The sequence below is a fragment of the Coptis chinensis genome, chromosome 6 (assembly GCF_015680905.1).
Source record: "Coptis chinensis isolate HL-2020 chromosome 6, ASM1568090v1, whole genome shotgun sequence".
NCBI lineage: Eukaryota > Viridiplantae > Streptophyta > Magnoliopsida > Ranunculales > Ranunculaceae > Coptis > Coptis chinensis.
In genome coordinates this window covers 82084926-82112816 of record NC_141461.1, presented here as the reverse complement: position 1 = coordinate 82112816, position 27891 = coordinate 82084926, and the positions used below count along the sequence as shown (strand labels likewise).

Genomic DNA, 27891 nt, shown 5'->3' with positions numbered 1-27891 from the left:
AAAATAAATATTTTTTCAGAGTTGTAAATTCCGGAATCATAATAAGAAATCACTTGCTCACTATATCACAACTGCAACTACATGGAAATTGCCATGTGAATCATTCTGATAATGTTGACATCAATGATAATGAGGTGCTTCTAACAGGCAAATGTTAAATTTCTCTGTCGCCATATGTAGATTCATTTGTATGGGCTATCCCTTGATGAAGTCACATAAAAATATGAAATAAACGAAGTATAAGACTGTAACTTGAAACCAAACGCGTCATGGGCTTTAATAATGGTTGACACCCCCGTTTTTTCTTATATTTAAGTATAAGAATCTAACACTTAAAATTTAAGATTCTTATACTTTAGAATTTAAGACCAAGGGTTTCAAATTTGTAAGCTACCTAAGAGAACTTTATGCTGATCAATTCATTGGTCATGAAGAATCTTAAGTGGTTACTGGATCGGATTCCAGAATCAATACCAAGGAGACAATATTCTCTCATATGGAGTAGCATCTAATTTTTTTTGGTGTGGCATCTAATCATGTATTGGAGTAAGTTACCAACAAAAAGAATGTCACAAAATGGTTTGGACCTGGTGTGGATGAGCGATTCTACCTGGACTCCGTAATTGGCTTAATTAGATGACGTTCATTTTCATTGGATGAAGTTATTCTGTACTTCTCTTTTAGTTAATTTTACGGCTGTGCGTGTTTGCATGTAGATATTTCCATGTAAACTTGAGCTAGAAAACAAAGGTTTTGACGGGGATGTTTCAACAAATTTCTATTTACAAGTCAACGGAATAATGAAATATTTACTTACTCCACAAATCCCTTCCCTCTCTTCATAACCCAAATCGCAGAATCATATGGCTCCATCGTTAGATTCTTATACTCAGAATTTAAGAAAAAGGGTTAGGGTGATATTATTGATTACAGAAAATGAGAAAACACACAGCTCAAGCAGCAAAGAAAAGAAGGCAGGGGTCTCATATTTGTAAGCTTCCTGCATTCCTTGAAAATATACAGCAGCACAGTTTATTCTGAGAAACTGGAAACACGATACCGATCGAGCAGAGCTGCAAGTCAGATTTTATAAACAGAATTAGAAATCATTTAACTCAAAATTTAACCGGTACAACATTGGCCTATGCTAACAAGTACATCCAGATACCATTTCAAGATTTTAGCATGCCACAAGATGACCACTAAAATTCAACCTCTCTGTGTTTGTTTGAACACTTTGATGTAAATTGTTAATGAACTCATATCTTCGTGTTAAAGATCACCTTGCCTTTTTTTGTAATTTTTTCTTCTCTCAGACCAAGCTATGGGTGCTATCCAGTTACTCCTACCAGACAAACCAGAATCAGATCATCAACTGATTAGTCCCATTTAGTCACTGATACGCCATCATAATATACAAGATCTTTACAAATAGCATGGAAGCAATGGGATCTAGAAAATGTTCCTAAGTGTGAGCCTGGTGCATCCTCCCGTTACAAACCTAGGCATGCCTCTGTTAGCATTTCGGCTGACTGTCAGAGAATGTCAACCTTTGCAGGACATAAAGACTAGAAGAATAGCATCATGGAAAACCAACTGCCTCTCATATGCGGGTAGACTTCAGCTCATCAAATCTGCTCTCTCTAATTTCCAAACGCAATTGGGCTAGAGCTCTTATTTTTCCTAAGAACCATCCCTAAGGAACTCCAAAAACTTTCCATAAGATTTCTCTGGGCAGGATCAGAGATGGACAGAAAAATACACCCTGTTAGCAGTGGAGACGTCCTATCCAACACTGAGCAAAATGGCGGACTGGGGATCACTAAATTAGAGGAATGGAATATGGCAGCAATACGTGGCTAAATATTATAGCTATTTAGAAAGCTGATAACTTATGGGTGTGATGGATGTGAAAGCATCAACTAAGAAGAAATGTTTTTGGTCAATGGAAATTCCTCAAGACTGCTGGTCTTGGACAAAAATTCATGGATCCTTAGAAAAAGCTGGATACATAATTAGGATACTAGCTAAAGATGGGAGGGATACTAGTTTGTGGCATGATATCTGGCAGCTGTAGAAAGCCCTAGCTGAGGAGGGTGCAGTTCTATTTTGAAACTTGAAGTACTTGCTATGCTCAGAGGTGTCCAGGTGTGTTTGCAACTAGGGTCAATGAAGATTACATCGCAACTGACTCGAAGAGTAGTACAATACGAATGAAACATGGGAATGCCTACAACAGTTTAAGCAGTATGAGATCAAGCATCCGTACAGAGAAATCAACCAAGCAGCTGACCTACTGGCCTCACTAAGGGGACCTACTGGCCTCGCTAAGGGGACCTACTGTGTGTAGCTATTTCATTAACCCTCTTATGGTATCTTTAGGCTGTATTATAAGTGAACATAAAGAAGGTGTCGTCTACAGAAGCTGTGGTAAATGAACATAGGAGATCTGGATGAGAGTCAACCAAAGTGCAAGGCTAGCATTCCCCTGGAGAGGATATGACAGCCCCTGTTCTACTTGTATCTTTCAATTCTTTTCGCAAAATAAACAACATCAACTTGCAATTTTCCAAAGAAAAAGGGAAGTCCGAAAACTCGAAACTTTGGTTGGCATGAAGTGATTTCTTTTCATGCCATCTCTTTTGTAGGAATTTCCCAAAGACATAATCAACTTCCACGCGCTTTTAGTTACAATTTTGAACTCTAATCAACTATGTAATCCTCTGGTGAAACAAGAGATTGGAATCCCAAACGAAGGTAGAAACCCAAAAAAGTCAATATGAAAGAAAGTTATCCCTCCCCCCCTTTGCTTCTCCTCATAACTTCTATTATGTTTGTGCTTTGCTAGTTTCTCAAATAAAGGTCAAGATCCAGTAAAAACTCTACTCAAGTGCCTCGCTGGTCAACGGGAGATGACTTTGAGGAAGGACATAAGTGCTGTGCTTTCAGATGTAGATAGCTTCACTATGTAAGACATGTTTTTAAATGTTAGGGCATGATTCAATGAGTTAAGTACTAAAGATCTTGACTAGGGGGCATAGGTCATTTCGATTCAATCACCCTTGCCTATTGCATTGTTCCTATTTTAGTTTCTACCAGGAAAAAAATGTTTTTAAGTAATAAAACAAGATTTGAGACTTGTTCTATCATATTTTTGTTCATGCCAAAAGCACAATTTACCAGTTTCATCATATTTAGTAAGACTAACTAGCTTTGAAAATATTTTAACAAAGCTGTCACTCAACACCTTCTGGTCAGGTTTGCTATCGACTCAACTTTGGCTTCTCTAAGACAATTCTTCGAACTGCTCATGCTTATCACTTATTCTTATGCTTTCTACCTTTCTAGAATAAGTTCAAGGTTTAAGAAAACGCATAAAAGCCTTGAGGTGCTAGGCCTCCTAAAGGCTTAAGGCACACCTCAGAGGCTTATTGAGTTATTGAGGGGTAAGCCTCAACGGAAAAAACAACTTAACTTTTGTTTTTGTTTTTGTTTTTGAAATTGAACTCATTTCTATATGAAAAGATAGTTTTACAGGTCTTGGCTAATTCTGCAATTGAGACGATAGCCTCAAGACGAAATTCAAAATTGAACAACTCAACATGAAAGCCCTACTCCATAATTGGTTAATTTTGCAATCTGTTATGCTTTAAGAGAAGGAATATGTTAATAGTCTAACCCAACTTGGGAAACTTTACATCCATCTCATCAGATAAGCTAGTTCTACAGTTTGAAAATTATCATGAACAATTTCTTTTGATCAGAATATAACAAGGAACACTCCGAAAGCATATACAACTTTGCTATAGCACACAGATATAATTACTTAACAACTATTTGTTGATCACACTTTGAAAACATTAATACTTCTATTATTAATATCCACCATTAATAGTTTAATGGAAAAAGGAAAAAAAATGATATAATTCTGAAACACTATAATTTTCTTAACACATTTGAGATTAAAAAAAATGACTTTACATAGATGTTTATGACCAGCAGGAGATAAGGTTGACAACTTACAAGCACGCACGTAGTTGTTGGAATAAACTTTGCCACAGTTGATCTCTATCACTTTATCTTTTCCACTGGAGATGGTGAGTAATTACTATCAAACAAAGCACAAAGTTAATGTCAACCTTGTGAACCATCCAATGCTTTTCTAAACGGCAAACAAGTTAGCACCTGCAGAAAATAAGGAGCTGTTCAACCAAAGAATGTAAAAAATTCCCATTTCCAATTCAAGAACACCTCTTAATCTTAATTTGTATCTTTGGCTTCATTACCATTAAACATAATGATTCCACCAAATCATTAACCACTGTAGAGAGTTTTAATGGCTCAAGAAAGACCTTTGAAATCACAAGCATAACCACTTGGAAAGGAACAGCATCTTCTAAAACCACATATTTCAGTTTAGCACATCTTCTCAATAGCACCTATTGAAGCGTATAACATTGCCCTAGACGATTATTAGGTACTAATGCAGCCAGGAAGAAAAGCTGAAGAGATGAATGACTGATTAAATCCCACTACATAGCATTTCAAATCCTTCGTTTGCTAATATGAATATCTTCAGCGTCGTTATTTCCTTCACTTTCAGTACTACTATCACTGGAATGTGAACCCGCATCTGATTCCACATCTGAAACATCTTGTTCATCGCCCTCACTCCCGACACCAACACATGAATCTGAGTCCACACCATTTTCTCCGCCCTCATTTGTCTCCAACTTGTCTCCAACCATGAAACCTTCACAGCTGTTCTCAACGTAGTCTCTTCTGATCCTCTTCCTTTCATCTTCATCTTTATCCCTTCTAAAGCTACCTAACTCCCTATCAATGTTAGCCTTCCTAGGACTTAACAAGATGAGCTCAGATAATTTTCTCCTCGCCAAATACAAGTCATTAGGCTCAACTAAATCCCCTTTCTTATATGCCTCTCTAAGAAATATAGTATGAAGCTTCCCGTGATTCCCCCTCGTCGATATATAAAAAATTCCTTGGTGTTGAAGAAGAAAGTCCTTCAACTTCTTTGGTAAATCCATTGCCATCCTAAAATGCGCTATCCTCTCCAAGGTAAGTTTCTTTTCCACTGTTAACGACAGTATCTCATGAATCATCGCAACACCCCTTTTCTCCATACGCTTCTGTGCCTCAAACGATCTAAGATCATAACCCGATACATCCTCATAAGGTGACCAATACGGAAGTCTTTGCCACTTCCATACCGCAATCTTAAAATATTTACCAATCTTAAACCCAGGTGGAAAATTAACAATAAACGAAAACCTAATATTCTCAGCATCAATACCTCTTTCTCTATACTCTTTCTCTCTCAACCTCTCAATAGCACAAACTCCTAAACTTGGGTCTTTCTCAACAAGCTCAATATACTTATTCCTAGTATCTTTAGCATCAAACAATCTAAAAATGTCAGGGTTTTTAAGAATTACCGAGTACTCGAAATCCTCAGGCAGTCCAAAATCAATCCTAGCAATCCTAATATGCTCCAAACGAACCCGCCCATTATTGGACAACATCAAAAACTTCCTAATCCTCATAACAGCATCCGGTATCTGCTCTTCTAAAGCCTGCTTCTCTTGCTGTATTTGCATTACAGCTTTTCGGGTAAGCCTACAATACAAAATCCTCTGAACTGGGTGTTCAAATATTTCAAAAACATGTGGAAACTTCAACAGAAATGCACCTGCCTCAAACTGTTTAAACCCAAGACGACGCGCAATCGCGTCGAGACGAGTAATGCTCATGGTGTGGTTTTGTTGACTAAGGATTAAGTCTTGGAATTTAAGTACTTTACGTATTTTTTTATACACTTCCATGTAGTTATCAAAACCATGGTCTTTTGTTCTTTGTTGTTTTTTGGGTATAGATGTGGATTGTGACATGGGTCTTATTGAGAAATGATGAGTGGGGTTTAAGGTTCTGAAGAAATGGATTGAAGGGGTTTTGAAGAATATGGAAATGAGGTGATGACTGGCCATTTTTGAGTTGGAGAGAGGGAGGAGGGTTTAGGGTTTAAGAGGACATGGAAATTTTCTTCATCAGCTTCAGTGGAGAGAAGACCCAGAAAGCCCAATGGATTGGTAGGAAGAAATATCGACATACGATTTTCAAATATCGATCCTGATAATGAGATTTCGGAACCTACATTAATATCGGTTCTTCCATAATGCTCATAGTGAGCCGCGTCAGCAATTTTTTTAAAATAGTCTCTATTTGAAAAATTATTATTTGCCTTCTTACCAAAATAATCCTGAATTTGGTGTCCTCTCTAATTAAATATAAATCAAAATTGTCTTTTCATGTGTGTTGAAAAAAAATAAAATAAAACTACGTCTATTATTTCAGTTCAAGAAATTGGGCTAGAGAGTCTCATTTTAAAAAAAAAACAACTCTAAAAAACAACTCTAAAGCCCTATCCATAATTTTTTTGGGTTTTAATACCCCTACATTGTTTTTATTTAAGTGTTTTTTTAGAAAATCTTAGAATCTAAGCTTTTGATTGAGACCGAGGGCCACCTATTATTTTTAATATAAATTATTCTCTTTTTCACCCTTCCAAGATAACTACTTTTAGATAAGATAACTACCAGAATAAAGATTGAATAAAATAACTACTTTTAGATAAGATAACTACTAGAACAAAAAGAGTAGATTTTGGGTTTGAATAGAATTTAGAAAAAGTACCGTGTATTGCTCCAAAAGTTAAATTTGACACTACCCTGTTTTCATCCGAATGTGGACGTTATAAACTTATGCAGATGCACCATGTTATAAACTTATATATTTTTAAAATCAGATGGCGTTATAAACTTATATATTTTAAAATGTAGATGTTTTATAAACTTATACATTTTAAAATGCATACACACCACGAGATTTTAAAATCGATACAAAATGCATTTGATTATTTATTTTGTGGGTTTGATTAACTACTATTAAATGAAACGGGTTGGTTTAGAGTTTATTGTTTATAAATTTAGAATATAGGGATTAGGGTTTAGTGTCTTAAGGTTGCTTAGGGCCTAGTTTATAGGGGTTAGGGTTTAATGTCTTAAGGTTTAGGGTTTAGGCTTAGGGTCTAGTTTATAAAGATTTTGGGTTTAGTGTCTAGTGGTTTGGAGTTTAGACTTAACGGACTAGTGTCAAATGCCTCCACAAAATATTAGAGGCATAATATTTTTAGTTTTTTCATTACCGAAAAGCTAGGGGTCTTGCGAGGGTGTACTCACAGATAGCAAGATCGGGCTATCTCATATAGCACACACACTTGGTGTATTGCGACAGCAAATATTGTCAAGGGCTCTCATTCCTGGCAAGACTCATACACTCGATGCACCCTAGATGCCCTATTTTCATTATATGCATTTTAAATGTGAAGGCGAGGTAGTTATAAGTGAATTTTTTGTGTGAAATTTAATTTTTTGTTTTGTATCCCACTATATTACTTTCGGTAGATAGTCGGTTATGTTTGTTTTCAAGTGAGGATATTTTAATCTATTCTTGGTAAAGTTGGATAACTTGGTGGTTAGTTCCATATTATGGTCAAATTGGGGTATAAATTCTAAACAAATTTAAGAGGAGTCTTAGGACTACTAAATATTTATAAAAAGACTAATTTCTAGACCAAGATGGGCTATTTTAGTAATTATAAAATAAAATAAAAAGAACCCAACCCTTTTAACCTAACCGCATTCTTCTTCTTCTTCTTCACAGAAACAAAACCCCTCTTCGTGACTTCAATAAAAAAAAAAAAAAAAAGGTCTCTCAGCAGCTGACAGTACTTATCTCTGCACCAAATAGCCGAGATTTGAAACCCAAACTTCTAGGGATTAAAAAATTTGGAGGATTGAACTGAAATTGGAGATTCATTTCCGCAGCAAACGAGTTTGATAACAATCGATTACAACATTGAAAAGTTTTTGGATCGAACAAGTAAGGATGTTCAATTTTAAACTTAGATTTCTGATTGGTTTATGATTACCATGTTGTTGTTGCATCTTTGTTTGGTTCCTTTCTTTCTTTTTCAGTGTTTGTTTGTTTACTGAAATTTCGTTGACGACTGGATCAAAATTACGGTCACACAATTTCGAGGTTTTTTAAAAGGAATTTTAGTAAATAAATGATTGATTTGTTGGTTTGAGTGAAAGAATGCGTGTTGGATTCACGGGGGCACCAGTTTGCGATCAAGCAGACATATATAATAGGATGAAGAAAACTCACGGTTCCCGATCTTCACCATTCTCAGTTTTGTTTGACGAGGTAATTCCATTTATTAGTGCCATTAATATTCTTATACAGGAGTCATTTATTTTAGTAGTTTCAATGAAGTAGGTGCACTCTTCTACCAAAGATACATATGTTAGTGGTGGCAATCTGTTGTAGATATAGATGATGAAATCACAAGGATTTTAAATTGATTTCTAAAGTTAATTAAGAAGTTTAAATTCATAAAACGTACTGAGCAGAGAACAAAGCTTGACATCAATGTCAAAGATAGTTGTAATTAACTATCTGTATGATCTAGGAGATGCAAGTTCTACAAATTTTAAAGAGGATATATAACGCAACCGGCTATCATAATATTTAAAAGTTAATTTAGCAAAATTTAGGAATACTGATTGTGTGTGCAATTTTGTCTCTATATCTTTGTATAAGATTCGAGTTGGGCAATCGAAGAATTAGTTGACGATATTTCCCTGCTAAATCAATGTTTTGATTTCCCAAATTAATATTTGATTTTCTTTTTCACTATGGTTTCTTACGCTGTGAAAAATTTAAATTACTCCTTATATATGATAAGATGGAAAGTTTTTTGTGTCCACAATACTCAATAGAATACTCTTAAACCATAAAGTGTTGTAGCTATTTACATAGTAAAGGAACCTTGGATACACATGCATGTACTAACAATTTTCCTAGGTTCCCTATAAACTATTGATGTGTATTATATTGACAATCATTACAAGTAGAAGAGTTTGGAATCATGGAACATTCAAGCAGCAAACTCGATCCTTTTTAATCTAACATAACATTTTGTCCATCTTTCCAAAGTGCTTAAACTTCATGCAATACACCATTTGGGCTAATTTGCAACCAATGAGAATTTTCATTAGTAATACATATACATCCGTTAGGTAATTTAAAAAATTTATAATCCATTAGCAATACAAGTATCCGTTGGTAATATTATGTAACGTTTCTTTTAATGTTTTGTAACGTTTGCTCATGTGTTACAAAGTTGGGAAAGAAAAAGGAAAAATCACTTTGTTAAAAGAGACAAAACAAATCACGTTTAAAAAAAAGCAGAAACTTAAGCGGTAGTTTTTTTTTGGTCTCGCGCACTCATCTAAATTCCAAACCCAACCCAAATTAAAATAGAATTATAGAAGTCAAAGAAAAAAGAAAACAGGAGTGTGTTGTGGCTAGGGTGTTGTTAATTCTAATGACAGAGAATATAATGATGAATGATTTTTTTTCTTTGTGTTCTCTACTTTCTATAGAATGATCACGTTGTTAGTAATTAAACCAAAAATTATTATAGTTGTTAGTAATAATGGTGAGGAGAATGAACTTTGAGAGCTTTTGTTTAGAACGGTACTGTGATACCACTGGAGAATCAACAAGTTCATGAGATACATGCAAGGCACCAGTGACAAATGAATTTGATTTGGTGATAATGACACATACCAATGCAAGTTTCGTTTAGCACACTTACCAAAAATCATCAAGTACATAGACTGGAGGTACAAACCAAGAATGGAGAATAATGGATTAGTGTCAATCCCACTACACCATAACAGACTATTTGCAACGGCAAAAAACTCTGCTAATAATTTTTGCAACGCTTTTTAAGCGTTGCAAATATACGTGGGCAAAGTGTTGGAAATATTTGCAACGGTTAATAAGCGTTGCAAACAGAAATTTCCAACGCTTTTTATAACTATTTTGTTCACAATTTAAAACCTTTGCAACGGTTGTTTGATTTCACAAACGCTTTTTAAGCATTGGTAATTTGTTAAAAATATTATCAACGGTTTTTAACCGTTGCAAAATTGTTAGTGAATTTTTAAAAATAATTTAAAAGTCATTTGTAACGGTTATAAACCGTTGCTGATTAGTTGCTGATGAAAAAAAAATAATTTCTCATATATTTTAAACGTGTTCCCTCGTAGAAACTGATACCATAAATATAGCAAACAGGAACAACGAAATTCAATCATAAAGATGAAGCGAAAACTACATTGGAAAAGAAACACGCTTTCCAAGATGAAACACACATTGGAAAAAAAAACACCTTAAAAGCATTCATCAAATTAGATTATAAAGTTACATAACAAAAACAAATTATGGTAAATCTACAAAATGTAGGCAACATAGATGGGACACAAACAGTATCTTTCACTATTGTTAAACAATTTGAATACCCAATACAAAAGATCCTCTTGGACAACCCATTGAAAAGAAACCACATCTTAAAAACATCTAAACACTAACCGGGTACTTACTTTATGGGGATCAATTGAAGGTGACAATTAATGACTTACATCTCCGTACAAGTGTACAACCCTCACCTTTAAGGTCTACATTTTAGGCAAGCTTCTCGAGTTGATTTCAGCATCGAGGACATGTTGGTTCTGGGTTATAACTAACAAATCATGGTATGGCCTCCTAGATGCAAGAATGGAAACACCCATTATCAAATGTGGTCCTTGTAAGGTGTAAGAATATACATGACATCCATAAATAACTTAGGAATGGAAAGGTCTGTATGTTTCTTACCTGGCATACCAGTGAAACGTTCATATTGCTCGTATGCTTGCCCGATAAACATTTCTAATCCAATAACAGTAACAGCCCCCGACTCTTCCGCTTCCCGCAAAAGTCTGGTTAGTTTCGGTGTGTATACCGCATAAAAAAGAAGGGAATAATTACTCAGAGCATGCTGCACAAATAGATTATAATGGATATCAGCTCGTGAACAATCTTCTGTATGCTTACTTAGGGCATCTCCAATGGGGGGTGTAAACCGTATAGAGTGGAAATTTTACACCCCAAATATAAAAAATCAATGGAAGTGTTAAACCGTATAATAGTGTATAGCTTAATATAGAGAATGGAAATTCCCAATTTATTAGTTAATAAAAAGCCCGGACGTCACTTAAAATAACGTCTGTTTAACTTAAAAAAAACTTCGGACGCCACTTCAACACACGTTTGAAGCTTTATTTTTTCCCTTCGGACGTCCTCCCGACGCCCCAGGTTTAAATAAAAGAGGGACGTCACTTGGGTGACGTCAGGAGACTCTTCCACAATCAATTAGAGGTGTAAAATCTGCATGCCTAGGTGGAGGTGTAATTTTACACCCCCCCATTGGAGATGCCCTTATCAATGGTGATATACCCGACAAGGCTACCTATAGTTTTAAATAGACTGTAATTTTTAAGCATGAGCGGGAAAAAGAGCAAGCACGTTGGGTTTGAAGAAACCGAGGGATGCAAACCTTAGCTAGTGGTGTCTCCTCAACTTTTGGCTGCATTCCAATGGATGTGGTATTCGCAAGGATCATCCCAACCTCCGATCTAAAACTTTCTAATTCAGCACTAGATAACGCAATTCCTCCAACTAAATCAGCAAATTCCCTAGCTCTTTCTTGTAGTGACAAAAAATAGATTACTCATTACTAATCTACAAAGGAAATTTGTTCTTGTTAATAAAAAATCTACCTCTGACATGCTCTACAACTCAACAGTTGGATCATGAAAACCATTATATTTAATTCCAGCAATAAGATAATCATAAAACCACAAAATAATCACATTTTAGACCATGAAAAACTAGAGGGACATAACTCAACACAAGGCTTGTAAACATCATTTTCTTTTTATATATATAAATTGGGAAGAAAAAAGAGCAGAGAATTGGGCGGTCGACTCTGCATTTGTTCTTTTCTTCTCATCCTAAAGTGACCAAAGAGTAATCAGATCAATCCACGAAACAACAAAAAATACAGTTTCATCAGATTATAGTTTCATTCATTTAACAGAGTCTCTACCCTCCCTCGGAATATAAAGGTATACTCTTTTTGGACATCGAACTCTACATGTACTAGGTTAGAGATTGCTGTAGGGAAGTATCAAATGAATTTTGGTAATATAGAGAAAGCTTTCCTAGTTTTCAACCAATTTATCAAGGTGTATTAATTGACTAATGCACCCACTTGAGCACACATATACACAAAAACATCTTATAATCAGGGTCAGTAACTACAGTTTGATAAATAGTGGCACGAAGTTAATATTTACCATAAGTGCAATTGGCTATAACAACTCTTGCTCCCTTTGCTTTTGCACCATAAGCAAGTGCCTTACCAGCCCCACCTGCTCTAATGACCACAAATGTTTTTCCAAATAAAGGTGAACCAGTTGCATTCGCTGTTTTATATGAACCTGTAACAGAAAAGAGTTTAATAACAGTTTTAAGAAACAACTCTACAGATACTCCAGCACAGCTTTCAAAAAGTGAAGAAGACCTCTTAGTCCGTCTTCAATAGCACTAATTGCACCAACATAGTTGGTATTGTAACCAACCAACTTTCCATCACTTGGTCTCTTAGTAATGAGGTTTATCCTCATAGGGACTCCTGGATTGATCCACTAAAAGGATTTTGATTTTCATAGATCACACATCCAACGGTCCGCGGAATGAGGATATCCAGGGGAAATTAAAGGTTTACTGCTCCTATTGACTAAAAGGATTTTATCATGAAAGTAAATTAATCACATGAGGGGTGAAAATGGGGGTAGAACTTCCAAGATATAACCAGTTTGCAAAAAACTACTTCGATAGAAATGTAACACAACATTAAAGAGGCAAAATGTCACCAATTTTACCTTGGCAATGGGATCAACCTCATCACAGCATTGAAGTGCAGCCTCTTTATGAGGAATAGTACAGCTGTATAACAAATAAGAATTAAATCACTTCAGCAGGGAAGAGAACATTACTACTTGAACTACCTAGCTGTTATGAAAGATGCTTGTTTTCAAGTACTCAGCAGATGATATACTTAATCCAAATATCGCTAGCGCATTCTTTTGTGGAAGAATAGATGAATATACAGGATCATAACAATTACCCATGAAACAATTACAGGCTAACAGCAACCATGCAACACTCTTAGATGCCACAAACCCCAAGCAAAGCAAGACTAAAGATAAATAGGTATCTGGGTTGTCTACTATCTACTATCTATATACTAAAGCAGAGACTTCTAATAGAGGATTTTCTCTCTCCTATGTGGCACTCTAATATGAGAGTTAGTTTTTTTCTCTCTTATGTGAAACTCTAATATGAAAGATAATCTTTTCTAATAGCCTACAATCTCACGTACATAGAACCTCTTTGGAGAGTTTTAGTGTATTTATAATTTTTAAATTTGGAGAGTTGGAGTGTATTTTCACTTCTTATATATTTGATCAGATAAACAAAATTGCTAAAAAATAGGTGATTTATAAAAGGTTACGAATCAAATATTTTTAGTGTTCCAATTCTTATATATTTGATCATATAAAAAAAATTGCTAAAAATATGTGATTTGTAGAAACTAATTCCCTATTACAAATCATACAATTTTAATAAAGCACCGACTTATTTCAAATATATCCTTAACACGGCCTCAAAACATACTTAAAAACAATTATACAAAAAATAACATCACAAAATATATAATAGAAAATTAAAAAAAAAATAACGGCAAAGCAATAATGACAAACATTTTAAAAAATATATAATAATGAATGAAACTATCGTACAAAAACAATTAATGGGGAACTGAAAATTGGATGCAAATGCATCAAACTATAACCTCAAATAATATTTAATAAAAAATCGGAAACTAGATGCAAATGCAAGTATTAAACTAATCTTCAAAAGTAATATATAAAAAATTGGAATATGGATACAACTGTATTAAACTAACCTCAAAGAATAATTAACGGAAAATCAAAACTTTGATACAAATACATCAAACTAACATAAAAAAATAATTGTCAGAAAATCGGAAACTGGATGCAAATGCATTGAGCTAACCCTCAAAGATTAAATTAATGAAAAATCGAAAACTGGATGCAAATGAATTGAACTAACCTCGAAGAAAAATTATTTATAAATTAAAAACATGATGCAAATGCGTGGAACTAATCTTAAAAATTAATTAACGAGAAATCAAAAACCGGATGCAACTGCACTTAACTAATCTCAAAAAAGTAAACTGGATGCAAATGCATTGAACTAACCTCAAGAAATAATTAACGGGAAATTGAAAACTGGATGCAAATTCATTGAACTAACCTCAAACAATAATTAACGGGAAATCAGAAACTAGATGCGAGAAATCAGAAACTGGATGAAAATGTATTAAACTAATCTCACGAAATAATTAATTGGGAAATCAGAAACTGGATGCAAATGCATTGAACTGACCTCAAAGAACAATTAATAGGAAATTGGAAATTGGATGCAAATGTATTGAACTAATCGAAAAGAATAATTAACGAGAAATCAGAAACTGGATGCAACTACATTGAACTGATCTCAAAAAAATAAATAATGAGAATTGAAAATTGGATGCAACTGCATTGAACTAACCTCAAAATATAAATAACGAAAAATCATAAACTATATGCAAATGCATTGAACTAACCTCAAAACATAGTTATGTTATATTGTGGTAATATCTTGATAAGTATAGTTTTGCATTTAAAATGGTGTTTATCTTATCTCTTTCTGTATGATTGGAAACTCCTTGCTATTTAAGTAGCTTCAATATATATGAACTTCACCTTATTAGACAATCTCACAAAACTTCAATCAAACTTCTATTATTAAACAACAAAATGAAGTTGAAGGGTTTTATCAAATGTGAGTTTTTTTTTTAGTGGAGAGTGAGGTTTTCATGTTATAAGAAATTTGGTTGAGTGATTAATATAATATTAATATATAATAGTTATGCATATTTGCAAATATTTTTCAGAATAATTAATATAACAACACCCGTTCATGGATAATCTTTGAATATTCCACATAGTGAGAACACCCATTCGTAGATAATCTTTGAATATTCCACATAGTGAGTCATGCATAATTTAAATAATAATTAATGGGAAATCGGGAACTGGATAATCTTCGATGATCCCACATAGTAAATCAAACATAATTTACTTTTTATGTCATGTTTGCAAAGACACTACAGATGAATCAGTAGAAGTTGGTATTACACACCACATTGAATAATTAAAAGGAAATCGGAAACTGGATTCAAATACATAATAGAGCTCAAAGAATGATTAATGGGAAATCGGAAACTTTATGCAAATGCAATAAACTAAACTAAAAAAGTAATTAACTAGAAATCGAAACTGGGTGCAATTGCATTAAACTGACGTTAGATAATAGCTAACGGGAAATTAGAAATTGGATGCAAATCCCTGAAAAATAATTAACGGGAAATCGGAAATGGTATGCAAATACATCAAACAAAGCCTCATATAATAATTAATGGGAAACTGGAAACTGGATGCAATTCAAATACATTGAATTAAACTCAAAAAATAATTAACAGAAAATAAAAAACCGAATGCAACTGCATTGAACTAACCTCATAGAATAATTGGTGGGAAATCAGAAACTAAATGTAAATACATTGAAATAATCTCAAAGAATAATTAATGGGAAATCAGAAATCGGATATAATTGCATCGAACTAACCTCAAAGCATATATAATCAGAAACTAAATGTAGGTGCATTGAACTAACCTTAAAGAGTTATTAACGGGAAATCGGAAACTGAATCCAAATGTAATGAACTAATCTCAAAGACTAATTAATGAAACATTGAAAAATGGATAAAAATGCACTGAACTAATCTAAATGAATAATTAATGAGAAATTATAAATTTGATGTAACTACATTGAACTAACCTTAAAAAATAATTAACGGGAAATCAGAAACTTGATGCAAATGCATTGAACTAACCTCAAAGAACAATTAACATAAAATCGAAAATTGGATGCAACTGCATTGAACTAACCTCAAAGAATAATTAATGGAAAACTAAAAACTGGATGCAACTGCATTAAACTAAAATCAGAGATTAATTAATGGAAAATCAGAAATTGGATACAAATGCATTGAAATAGCCTAAAAAATAGTTAATTGCAAATCAGGAGTCGGATGTAACTGCATCGAGCTGACCTCAAAGCATAAATGTCTGCTTTTTTAGCCTTCTCACATGAGTAATTAGGAACCCAAAATGAAAGTGAGTTTATAAAAATAAAGTCTTACATGTATGCAAACTGTATAGAAATTGTAAACTATCGAACTAACCTAAAAAAACAATTAACGGGAAATCAGAAACTGGATGCAGATGCATTGAACTAATCTCAAAGAGTAATTAATGAGAGATTGGAACCTGGATGCAAATGCAATGAACTAATCTCAAATACTAATTAACGAAACATCGAAAATTGGATACAACTGTATTGAATTAACCTTAATGAATAACTAACGGAAAATCATAAAGTGGATACAATTGCACTGAACTAACCTCAAATAATAATTAACGGAAAATCGAAAACTTGATGCAACTGCATTGAACTAATCTCAAAGAATAATTAATGATAATTTGAAAACTAGATGCAACGTACTGCATTAAACTAACTTCAAAAAATAATTAATGGAAAATCAGAAACTTGTTGCAAATGTATTGAACTAATAACCCTAAAACATATTTGTATTATATGTAGGAGGAATAAATATCTCCACAAATATAGTTTTACAATTTAAGTAGTGTTTATCATAATTCTTTTATTGTGATTGGGAATGTCTTGTTATTCAAGTAGTTTCAATATTATCTTCGCCACATTAGGCATTTTTACAAAACTTCAATCAAATTTCTATTGTTAAACCTAACAATAAAAAGAAGTCGATGAGTTTTATCAAGGTTTGATGCTTCCTTTTTATAGAGCTATGCATAGTGGTGCAAGAAATTTAAATGAGTAATTAATATAATTTTCATATCTCATAGCTATGCATAGTTGCTAATATTTTTTAGAATAATTTAATATAATGGCACCCGTTCGTAGGATACGTTCATATGACAAATCTTTTCAAGTGGGAGTAGTGTACTCTTTGAGGATATGGAAACAATCAATCTGTTTTAGTGATTTGTACACATTAGTACGGAAGCTAAGCGGTGATGATTTACTGCTAAATCACCATAAATCTAATAAAACTATTATACAAGCTAGATCGATTTTAAGATAATTCCATTTAAAAATTACAAATTAATATCCTAAACCACAAAGTGAAGATGCTATCTCAATTTGATCCCTTAGTTTCCAAATACTTATGTACAATAATCACTGCTCATTAACGTATTTCGGTTTATTTTTAATAAAAATATATTGTGATTCAAAAATTTGCCACTAAATCACCATAAATCTAATAAAACTATTATACAAACTAGATCGAGTTTAAGATAATTCTATTTGAAAATTACGGATTAATATCCTAAACCACAAAGTGAATTGACTATCTTAATTTGATCCCTTAGTTTCCAAGTACTTATGCACAATTATCGCTGCTCATTAATGTATTTCGGTTTATTTTCAATAAAAATATATTCTGATTCGAAAATTTGCCACTAAATCACCATAAATCTAAGAAAACTATTATACAAGCTAGATCGAGTTTAAGATAATTATATTTGAAAATTATGGATTAATATCATAAACCACAAACTGAAGAGACTATCTCAATTTGATCCCTTAGTTTCCAAGTATTTATACACCATAATCGCTGCTCATTAACTTCTTTCGGTTTCTTTTCAATAAAAATATATTCTGATTCGAAAATTTGTGTAAAACATTTTGTAAAAACCTTTTCAGCACACAAAATATTTAATAGATCCCAGGCGTATGCCCGGGTCCAAAATCTAGTATGTAACTATTTGAAATAGAATATTGAACCTGAATCCAGCAAAATCTGAAGATGTATAGGTACTCAAAAATTTTGCAACGTCATCCACCAAAAGAGGCACATAAACTCCATTAAAACCAACAGATTTAAAATCCCTATTGTATAAAATAGATCCTTTGTTGTGGCCTACAGGCTTCCCAATAAGTCCAAATACTTTTGTATCAGGACCCATCTGTCTGAAATTATATACACTCAACAGATCTTTGATTGTTGGTTGCCCAGGTGCTGATACTATCCCTGTTTCGACTGTACCAAAAGTGAGATATCCGCCAAATTTGGGACAAAGCAATCGTGAAATTAATCCCCTTTCAGTCATGACCAATCCAATATTGGAACCTGAAATTGAAAATAACATGTCATCTGCATAGTGGTTGCAAAAGAAATTTTTTACTACATGCAAATAAGCCAAACATGGATTGAGCATTTCTTCTGGCTGGTCACAGGTCATGCATCTCTATCTACTACATGAGTCAAATAACTGATGGAAAAGTAAATTTTTTTAAAGTGCATGGAGTTACTTTTGTACAGAACGCAATAGTCAAGATAGAAAATAATAATAATAAAAGGAAGTAAGTGTCACATCCGAATTTAATTGAATTGAAAAAACATTATTTGTTAAAACTCTTCGATCTCGAGGTGTGACGCACTCTCCACTTTCAAAAACCCATAAACAGTTTAAATGTGCGGATAATTAAAAACCAATAAGAATTTTAAACTTAAACAAAAGTCCTCTTCATTACAAAAATTAAAAAATGAAAATGCAAATAACCTTATCTTGGCGAAAATCTATATCACCTCACAGGGAAAACAAAGCCTATCCCGAAATGCGACGCTTAACGCAAAACCACAAGCAAAGAACCAATTTTCTTCAACACTAAACTGTCAAGACTTATCAGCTATGTTCATTTAATGAACACACCCGATAAGCAAACATGCAAATCGGTCGGACAAGATTATAAAATGCTAGTGTGAGTAGCTCTAAAATACAACATATACTTATACATATATATACACAATCCATACACAGCAGTTAGTTCCTCCACCGAGGCTTTTAACTTTCAACTAACTAATATAACATCCTTAAGTACAATAATTAAAGCAGGTAGTTCCTCCATCGAGGTTTTAATTTTCACTAACCACACAACAAACTATACACATAATAAATAAAGGCGGTAGTTCCTCCATCGAGGTAGCTTTTAGGTTCAACTAAACAAATAACCAACCAAACGTATTATATTCATACCGCATTTCATGCTCAATTACAGAGTGGGTTGTCTCTGCCCAAGTAATTAGTTTGACCCACACTTCTGCAAAGCCATATACAATCATGTATTTAAAGATATATAGTTAACCAACATATTACCATAATTATATTATTTACGGCTTTCTTTGTGTGTCCCTAAAATTCACGTCGTATCTATGTCTTACCTAGTTTTCCTGGCTACCACAATCGCTACCCAACGCCGAACATGTACATCCACATGCCTCCCCTTACATAATGTACCACTCCGTGCGTAACTACCCTGAGCGGGATGCCGCACACCAGGTAACCCTCACATGGAAGCCATTATGCAAGTACTGCCACTATTCGGCATAAAATATCGCGCGTCTCAATCTATTTTGCGAACGGAATAATCAAGCCACTATTCGGCTACGCCAGAAGGGCCATTCAGATTCATTGAAACGCCAAAAGGGCCAATCACATTACTTACGCCCGAAGGCCATTCAGATTCACTGAAACGCCAGAAGGGCCAATCACATCACATACACCCACACAGGCAAATCACATGAGTTGTGGTAGTCAGGTTCTAGGATTTTCGTTACGTAATTTATTCAGGTGTCATACATTAATGACTCATAATAAATTTCACTATATCACGTGCATGTCAAATACATTATTGCACTAAGCCACAATATATAGAAATATCTCAATTATATCTCATAACCACTTTCATTCTTTCACGTGCCAATACATTATTGCACTACGCCACACTCCCGTGGAAAAATATTCACCAATTACTCTACTAGCATCTCAGATAACGTAATGCAGTGTTTATACATTTATGTCTCCAAAACTATTGCATTCAATATATATATCCCAACATATTATATAATGTCACAATATCAACATCAAATCTTAATTAGATAATGACCACCAAATCTATACAAGCTTCCACAGTATTTTAGCATTTGATTTGTCCATACAATTTACAACATAAAATGTAGCACAATTAAATTAAATAATCAAGCCCAATATATATATATATATATATATATATATATATATATATATATATATATATATATATATATATATATATATGCTTTACACACTACTCAAGTCAAATCTTAATTAGATAATGACAAACAACGTTATATAATTTTCGATAATATTTTATTATTATATTTGTCCATATTCTTAAATATGAGAAAAACTGGAAAAAGTCAACATTACACAGTCAACGGTCAACGGTCAAAGTCAACGGTCAACAGTCAACAGTCAAAGTCAACACATCATGGTCGAAGTCAAATTGTTAGTGTCAAAGTCAAACTGTCGTTTCTATGTTCGACAGGTTCAGGGTCATAGCCATGGTTCATGGCTAAGAGCAAAGTTTAGGTCATGGCTAAGGTAATGGTTCGGACCCAACTGGCCAAGCCCAAACCTTAAAACCCGACCCCAAAAGTCTAAACCAACTTATTATTCAACCTGACCCAATTGGGGTCATAAGGACCAGCCCACATAAAATTAGAAACCGGCCCAAAGAAAACTAAAAGGCCCAAACAAAATAAAATAGAACTGGTCCAACCTTAACAAAACTAGTCTGGCCCAACAACTAGAACTAAAGCCCAACAATTTAAAACATAACCGGGCCCAATCAAAACAAAACAAACCGGCCCAACCAAACAACCCAAACCCAAGAGAAACCGACCCAGGCCCAAGCCCAAGTCGTCATCTCCTTCCTCCAGCAGCTCCACCAGCCACCAAAATCCGGCCACCACAAGCCTCCACACGACCACCCAATTTATACAAGCGGTTTTAATCCCCCTAACAACCCCTACAACTTTAACAAAACCAAAAACCCCAAATCATTCAATTCCTATACTTCCTTAAAACTAGATCTAGATTTCGCGCCGCCATTAACGGCCATTACCAACCCTTCAAAGCTCCGACAGCCCCCATTCGAACATCAATACCCACACCTCAACCCCTTACTACCCAATCTTCAATCAACACAAAAAAACAACAACCACAGTTCACCTAACTTTTACTGTCGATTTTCCTTAAGGCCGCCATTAACGACCTCTAAAGCGTCGACAGCACCCATGACAACCTCCAAGCTCACAACTGTCGACGCCATTAACGTCTCCTTCCAACCTCAATCAATCCTTCTAACCCCATTACCAAAAAATACTCCAACACCCACTACGGCTAATCATCCGACAATCAAACGTTCAAAGCAACAACAACTACAGCAGTTTTTAAGTTCAAACAATGAACAGGACGCCTCCGTGCTCACGCCGCCATTAACAACCTCCGAGCTTCGACAGCCCAATAAATGCAACAATCCAATAACTTAAACAAAAGATACCCTAACATTATCTAGTTTAATCAATTTGACAATATCGCCGAATAACTACAGCCGAACAAACAGCCGAACAAACTGAAAATGAATAGAAACAGTTGACAGTAGAATTTTGTATGTATACCAGTAAAATTCTAGATTCCGTGAAATAGAAAAACCATCTACTCACCTGTATTAACAGCTTCACGAATCCCTCGTAGTCCGAACCGTCGCGCTCCACCCTCCGACAATCCAGCTTTTATCTTTGCCTCCATTTTTACTATTTTATTTTTCTTAGAACCCTATTCTCTAGAACAATGTGATTATATCTGGGTCCAAACTCGAAACTCAACACGGATTCGGGCCCGTAAATCGGGGCGTGATCCAAAATCAATCCCAAAGAGATTTTTAAATAAAATAATTAAATTAATAAATTAATAAATAAAATACGTATTTTAAATACGGGTGTAACAGTAAGTAACAGGTTTTTTTGAGTTTTACGATGTAACGCTTCATGATCAATGTAGGATCTGAATATGTGGTTTAAAAGGAGAAACAGAGAGGTCAGTGGAGTCATACATATTTGACGTACTACCACGATACCAAAACATGCTTTCATAACAAGTTTACCATAAAAAACACAAAATACTTGATAGAAGCTGGTAAGTGGGTCTCTCAGAAGGTTCCTATTACTTTAAGGAAAAACCATTTTGCAGTCAACAATGAATTATTGAGCAAAATAAAGGGGATGGAGATATTAGCAATTTGAGGTCAATAGTCTGGTGAATATTGTCTATAAAGCCATGCGGAATTTTATCTACGAGACTAAAGGGTGTCCTGCCTAAATAATTGCGGAAGGACCAAGAGTCATTTGTTAAATGGTTGACAGAAGTTAAAGGTGCCCTCTCAAAATGTATCATTGCTCAAGTGATTCTCCAAAGCGACGAGACCTTAAAATCTAGTTTTTCCAAGTGTCAGTAACAGGACGTTGTATCAATTGGGGTACTTTTTGGTGACAACACCTGGTGTATGAGAAGTGAGAATGCCAACATGAGTTTACTAGAAAGCCTGTGAAAACAAATTACTTGCTGGTCAAAGGCTATCTGCGCGTATTCTGTTTTTGCAGGGTGAATGGGAAGTGAGATGTGTTGTTTTCTGCTGTACTTTACTGTAAGCTTTCTGTTTCACAACATGATACACTTATAAACCCACTACTTTAACATAGACAACAACAAGAATAAGAAAAGATCAAGAGGAGTACACGGAGAGCAGTATTTGCATTGCTTACTTGGGAATGCACAGTTATTTGAAACATATGTGACACATCTGTGATGTCACGAGCAGTTGTTGCGATCTTAACTATGTCAGCTCCAGTAGCTTGTATTCTAGCAACAAGGTCACCAATTTCCTCAAAAGTTGGAATGCACTCATAGTTGTGAGAGGATACAATGATTTTGAAGTTCTTGGGCCTTTTCCCATGGATGGAATCGATGAATTCACAGGCAACCTTCAACTTTTCAGTATTAAAAAATGTTAGATTGTTGCGAGACGTATACAAGTACTAAACTGCAACCATTTTTTGAAAATAAATTCACAAGAAATAGTGGTTTCACAGAAGTCCTTAAAATTTAGAGTATTAGAACATGAATGACTAATAGGCCTACTCATTCAAAATTGCAGGTGAATCTGTACAGTTGACTTAGTTTTCTGAACATTACACAGCAGTCTCAGTAATTTTATTAAAATTGGATTGTTAGAAGATCTAAATCCATAATTATCTTGTGTGTGTTTTTTCTAAGTGGTAATTATCTATTGATATACTATCAAGTAAGTCATTAATGACTTACATCTCCAGACTTTCACACAAGATTTCAACGGTTATGACCTTTTGTCACCAACCACAAAAGGTTACAACTTTTTCAAACCATTCCAAATCAACACACATAGCATGAAATGCAAACCTATTTTGCAAGATTGCAAGCATGATCAGGAGAGTTGAGGACCTCATAATAGAAGACAAAGAAGTTAAGAGCGAGTCCGAGTCGGATCGGGTGAGTTGGAGCGAGTTCAGCCACATCAATATCCTGCAAAAAAATCAATAATATGAAACCCTAACCCTAATTTATCAGATCTGAAATTAATTAATTAAAAAAAAACTTAGAAAATGAACCTGAGCAGCTTTGTAAGCAGAGAGAGTAGATTTAGCAGCTTCTTTTGTTCAACACCTGTTTTAAACTCAGCGAGATAACGATGATAATCACCCTTCATTTTGAGATAAAAGACCTTCGAATCACCAGAAGAAGCAGAAGGAATGAGTCGGGTATCTAGCAAACGAAGAATACCATCACAGATGGATGATAGTTCAGTCTCGATCTTAGATTTGTAATCACGGATGATGTTCACGTGATCTTCATTCCCACGGCTCTCTTCTTTCTGCTCAATGGATGAAATAATACGGCAGTGAGAGAGAGAGGAGAGAGACTAAAATTATCTTTTATATTTCGACCGAAATAATAGAGCGCAAATTTTTTTTTGTTTCCCTATTTCGTGAAATTTTCAAAATTTTGATTTGTAACACTTCTAAAACGTTTTTTAAGCGTTGGAAATAAATTCATGAAATTCACCCGAATTAAAGTAACACTTGACAACATTACCAACACTTATATAGCGTTGCTAACTTGCTAACGGTAAATAACCGTTGCAAAGCAAAAAAGGGATGTGTTGCGAATATCCTATTATGGTGTAGTGTCCATCACCTGCCTCCTATGTTATCATGATCGGTGACACTTGCATTATGGGTTACATTATATCTTTGAAGCAATGAAATTTTATGGTATATGATATATATGTTGATCAATTTTACAAGTTTTATTGTAGTTACTTTATGTATCAAAGTTTCTATGTTAATTAATAGTTGGCAATGTTGTCTTTATGATGTTAATTTTACAAGGCATGGAGCAATCGCAGATTATATGATGTTACTCACCGCATTATGATGAAAGGGGATGCACTATGGGATTCTTTTCACACGCCAAGGGTAAAGTACAAAACTACAAACTCCAAAAGCCGTTTTAGTCATTTAAGATGGTCGAGTAAGTCTTTAAATTTTTGACAAAATAATCCAAACAAATTTCATGAAGCAATAGAGCTTGATTGAAGTTTAGAATGGTTGAGCAAGTCTATGAATCTGAAGTCAGGAGATTGTTGAAGTTCAATATGCTCGCCATTTTTCGAGAGCTCATCAGGAACAATGAATCCCTTTTGGCTCTCCAGGTATTGTCCCCTTTCATACTATTCCTTTCCAAGGTAACGTGTTTAATTGAAATTACTTAATGATTTAACTTTATATATTTGTATTTTGGAGTTTTGTTTAATTGTAATTACTTAATGCCTTAACGTTATATATTTATATCTTGGAGTTGTAACTCTAGGTATAGGTGGGACAAAAAGGATAAGTTGGCTAAGGTGTGATAATCTCTTAGCGCCCAGGGAGATGGTCATATATATTCCCCTTGCTTCTTATGGAGAATATAATGTGAGACTTAGCATAAATCACTTGAATTTGTTTCTTATACACTAAGACTAGGAAATATTTTTGTAGGAACTTATCTAGAAGGAATCTCTGTCTCAATCTCAATTTAGGAAGTTATTTGTATTTGAATGTGTAGGAGTAGGACAAGAGATGTACCACTATGGAAAATTTGAGCTTTTTGAGGAGAAATCCTTTGGAAAATGCCCAATTCCTAATGAAATAAGTGGTAAGATCGATCGAGTGTTACCACTGTAGAAAGTATAGACCCTGAACACTATCAAAAGTTAGCTAAGCCTCTCTGTGCTCACCCAGATTATACGTTAAATGCTTCACTGGTTGTATTTTATGTTCTAAATTCAAGTAAAGTTATAAACACTATAACATGATTATTGAGATTAATTCATGGTTTTGACAAGTATATATTAATTCAAGTGAAAGGATATTATGATGAATACTTCCAAGTGTGTGTGGTCTGTCTTATTATGTGTTCTGCAGTTGTGTGTACTTGGAAAATCTTTTCCCAAAGACTATTGAGGAAGAAATAGCCTATAGTCCCATCTATCAAGTTTAGACATTCTTCCGACTCGGTTAGACACAGTTTGATATACATGATTAGTATACAGGTAGGAGTAATTGCAAGGTTGCATATCATGTGTAATATAAATAATTACATGCATCTTTGTTACGTTAGGTTGGATGCCAGATATGATTTGATAAGATAATGAGACAGACTCAAAATTACAATTCATTTCATTAAGCTTCTCCATCTATTTACAGTGTACTCTTTATATAGAAAAGAATTGAAGTTAGTTACAAAACCATAACTGAATCTGTTAGAACTAATAACTGAATAACAGTTAGACTATGTTAGAAGTTTGTTATAACATAATTTGTTCTGCTGATGTGGATTATTTCTGCTGATGTGGATTCTCTCTTATAGAATTCAGGCCTCTTTTCACATGGGTACAAAGACTACAATTGACATCAATCGGCAATAGTGCAAAGCTCAGTGTTGAAGTTTCCTTAGGAATTGCGGGTGCAACAACACTATCATTACTCGCCGCATCTCATCAAATTGGCAGACGTGTAGTTTGCTCTAGGACCTGATGCAAATGATGTGGAGTTTGTTATTGGGGACGCTCGATCTCTCTTTGGAACAATGGGAATTTTGTGAAGATTGTACATGATACATGCAGTTCATTGTTCTTTCTTTTAAAAGGACAACTATATACTGTCGTGAACTTACTCAGACGTCAGACCAAGCAGTTTTTTCAGTAGCAAGAAATGTGCATAAATAATATCTCAAGTGCTCACCAAATCGTTTGTGGCTTGAACTTCTATGATGTGCTTATATGTATTAGCTGCTCTAAAGCACGGACGCACCTCCTAATAGGTTGTGTCCGCGTCGGATATGCATCCAGTGGCGGAGCCAGGGGGGGGCCAGGGTACACCCGGGCTCACCCTCAATTTCTTCCAAAAAAATGACTACTATATATATGAAAATGATTTTGTTACTAAACCCTCACTGTAACTGACCAAAAATAAAAACCCCCTTCCCCTAACTAACATAAGAAAGCTCTCCATTTCTAATTTTATGTATTTTGAGAAATAACACTTTTGGCAAGTGTTTTTCTTTGTTTGGAAAAAGAAAAAAGATGAAAGAGAAAAAAAGAGTAAATCTCAGTCCCAATAATTCATATGTATGTTTATTGGTATGTTTTCTAAACCTTAATTCCCCAATCTTTTATTTTTTTAGTTTTTTTTATAATAAATTTTATTAGTTATAATTCAATTTTGTACGTAATGAATTCAATCCATCGATTACTTGAGTCCATTACAATTTTAATTTGTTGCATAAAATTGTAGTAAATTTACTTTTGAATCTACTTAAAGCATTGATTGGGATTAAATCTAAAAGCGAAAACAATTAAAATAAATGCTAAAGTGACCACAAAAAATGTATGGTGTCTAAACATGTCGTTTTAAAACAATAAGCGGGATCATAAACCATGTTGGCTAACAAGCTAGTTTGAAAATCCAAATTTTGCTTATCCACTATAAATTTTTGAGAAAGCGTAAAAATAAGAATTATATTCCCAATCCAGAATTTGTAAACGCTTTGTAAGTCCTCAATAACACCATTTTTGTTATTAATATTAATTACCCTTTAGCCAAAAAAAAAAATGTCTAAACATTGTAATAATTTTTTTACTATGTGTTTATTTTTTTTTTTCCAAAAGTTCTAAAGAATTCATTGTTTTTCATTTGTAGAATTTTAAAGTGGTTTCATAAATATATATTTGTAGGCACTTTCTTCTTAAGTTCCTAATTTTCTAAAGCTAAATATCCGTGTAATTTTTTTTTTCTCCTAAATCGATCTATTAAGCAATCTAGTCTTTTGTAATTCCAAAATTTACATATCTTTTGTGATGGGATTGAATTGTGTTTTTTTTCTTTTTACTTTTAAAAATATGCAAGGGAAAACAAAAATTCGACAAATTGGGTGTTATCTTATTTTAGTTTTTATATAGTGACTAGTTGTGGCTTTAATCGGTCAAGATGGTTAAAACGCTTGATCAACTTTAGTCGGTTTGGGTCAACATGGTCGGGACGCGGATTTTAACCTAAAAAAATAAAAAATAAATCAAAATAAAATTAAAAAACTCAATTTTTTCATTTTTTTTTATTTTGTTAAGACTTATGACATGTTTTTAAAGTTTGATTAGGAAATA

General features: G+C 34.1%; 2 protein-coding genes, 2 long non-coding RNA genes and 1 pseudogene across 9 annotated transcripts; 1 reads left to right on the top strand and 4 right to left on the bottom strand.

Annotated features, from left to right (window-relative positions):
- Positions 1-795: 795 nt before the first annotated feature.
- Positions 796-6084, bottom strand: RPD1 (Ubiquitin carboxyl-terminal hydrolase family protein). 3 transcript variants are annotated; one of them, XM_086569299.1, is made up of 3 exons: positions 4287-6084; positions 4024-4185; positions 796-1073 (listed from the first exon to the last, which is right to left on the bottom strand). In XM_086569299.1, the coding sequence occupies exon 1, from the start codon at positions 6003-6005 to the stop codon at positions 4545-4547; it is 1461 nt and encodes a 486-aa protein (XP_086425425.1). In that variant the 5' UTR covers positions 6006-6084; the 3' UTR covers positions 796-1073; positions 4024-4185; positions 4287-4544. The 3 variants fall into 3 exon arrangements, with proteins under 3 accessions (XP_086425425.1, XP_086425426.1, XP_086425424.1); XM_086569300.1 differs by having other exon boundaries at positions 4353-6084; XM_086569298.1 differs by having other exon boundaries at positions 4024-6084.
- A 1626-nt stretch (positions 6085-7710) lies between these two features.
- Positions 7711-26497, top strand: LOC147494808 (uncharacterized). Of its 3 annotated transcripts, none has more exons than XR_015200225.1 (4): positions 7711-8286; positions 24578-24664; positions 24774-24900; positions 26100-26497. It is a non-coding gene; the product is annotated as an uncharacterized LOC147494808 (long non-coding RNA). The 3 variants fall into 3 exon arrangements; XR_015200224.1 differs by having other exon boundaries at positions 7712-8286; positions 24768-24900; XR_015200223.1 differs by having other exon boundaries at positions 24578-24900.
- Positions 10319-12659, bottom strand: LOC147494811 (bifunctional 3-dehydroquinate dehydratase/shikimate dehydrogenase, chloroplastic-like). Its single transcript, XM_086565294.1, has 5 exons — positions 12557-12659; positions 12330-12473; positions 11528-11676; positions 10807-10969; positions 10319-10695 (listed from the first exon to the last, which is right to left on the bottom strand). Exons 1-5 carry the CDS (start codon positions 12657-12659, stop codon positions 10673-10675), a joined length of 582 nt encoding a protein of 193 aa, XP_086421420.1. The 3' UTR covers positions 10319-10672.
- Positions 12749-18632, bottom strand: LOC147494810 (bifunctional 3-dehydroquinate dehydratase/shikimate dehydrogenase, chloroplastic pseudogene; annotated as a pseudogene). The gene is made up of 3 exons (XR_015198232.1): positions 18055-18632; positions 12918-12981; positions 12749-12772 (listed from the first exon to the last, which is right to left on the bottom strand). The product of XR_015198232.1 is annotated as a bifunctional 3-dehydroquinate dehydratase/shikimate dehydrogenase, chloroplastic pseudogene (transcript).
- LOC147494809 (uncharacterized) lies at positions 22036-24550 on the bottom strand. Its single transcript, XR_015200226.1, has 3 exons — positions 23798-24550; positions 23589-23711; positions 22036-23140 (listed from the first exon to the last, which is right to left on the bottom strand). It is a non-coding gene; the product is annotated as an uncharacterized LOC147494809 (long non-coding RNA).
- Positions 26498-27891: the final 1394 nt, after the last annotated feature.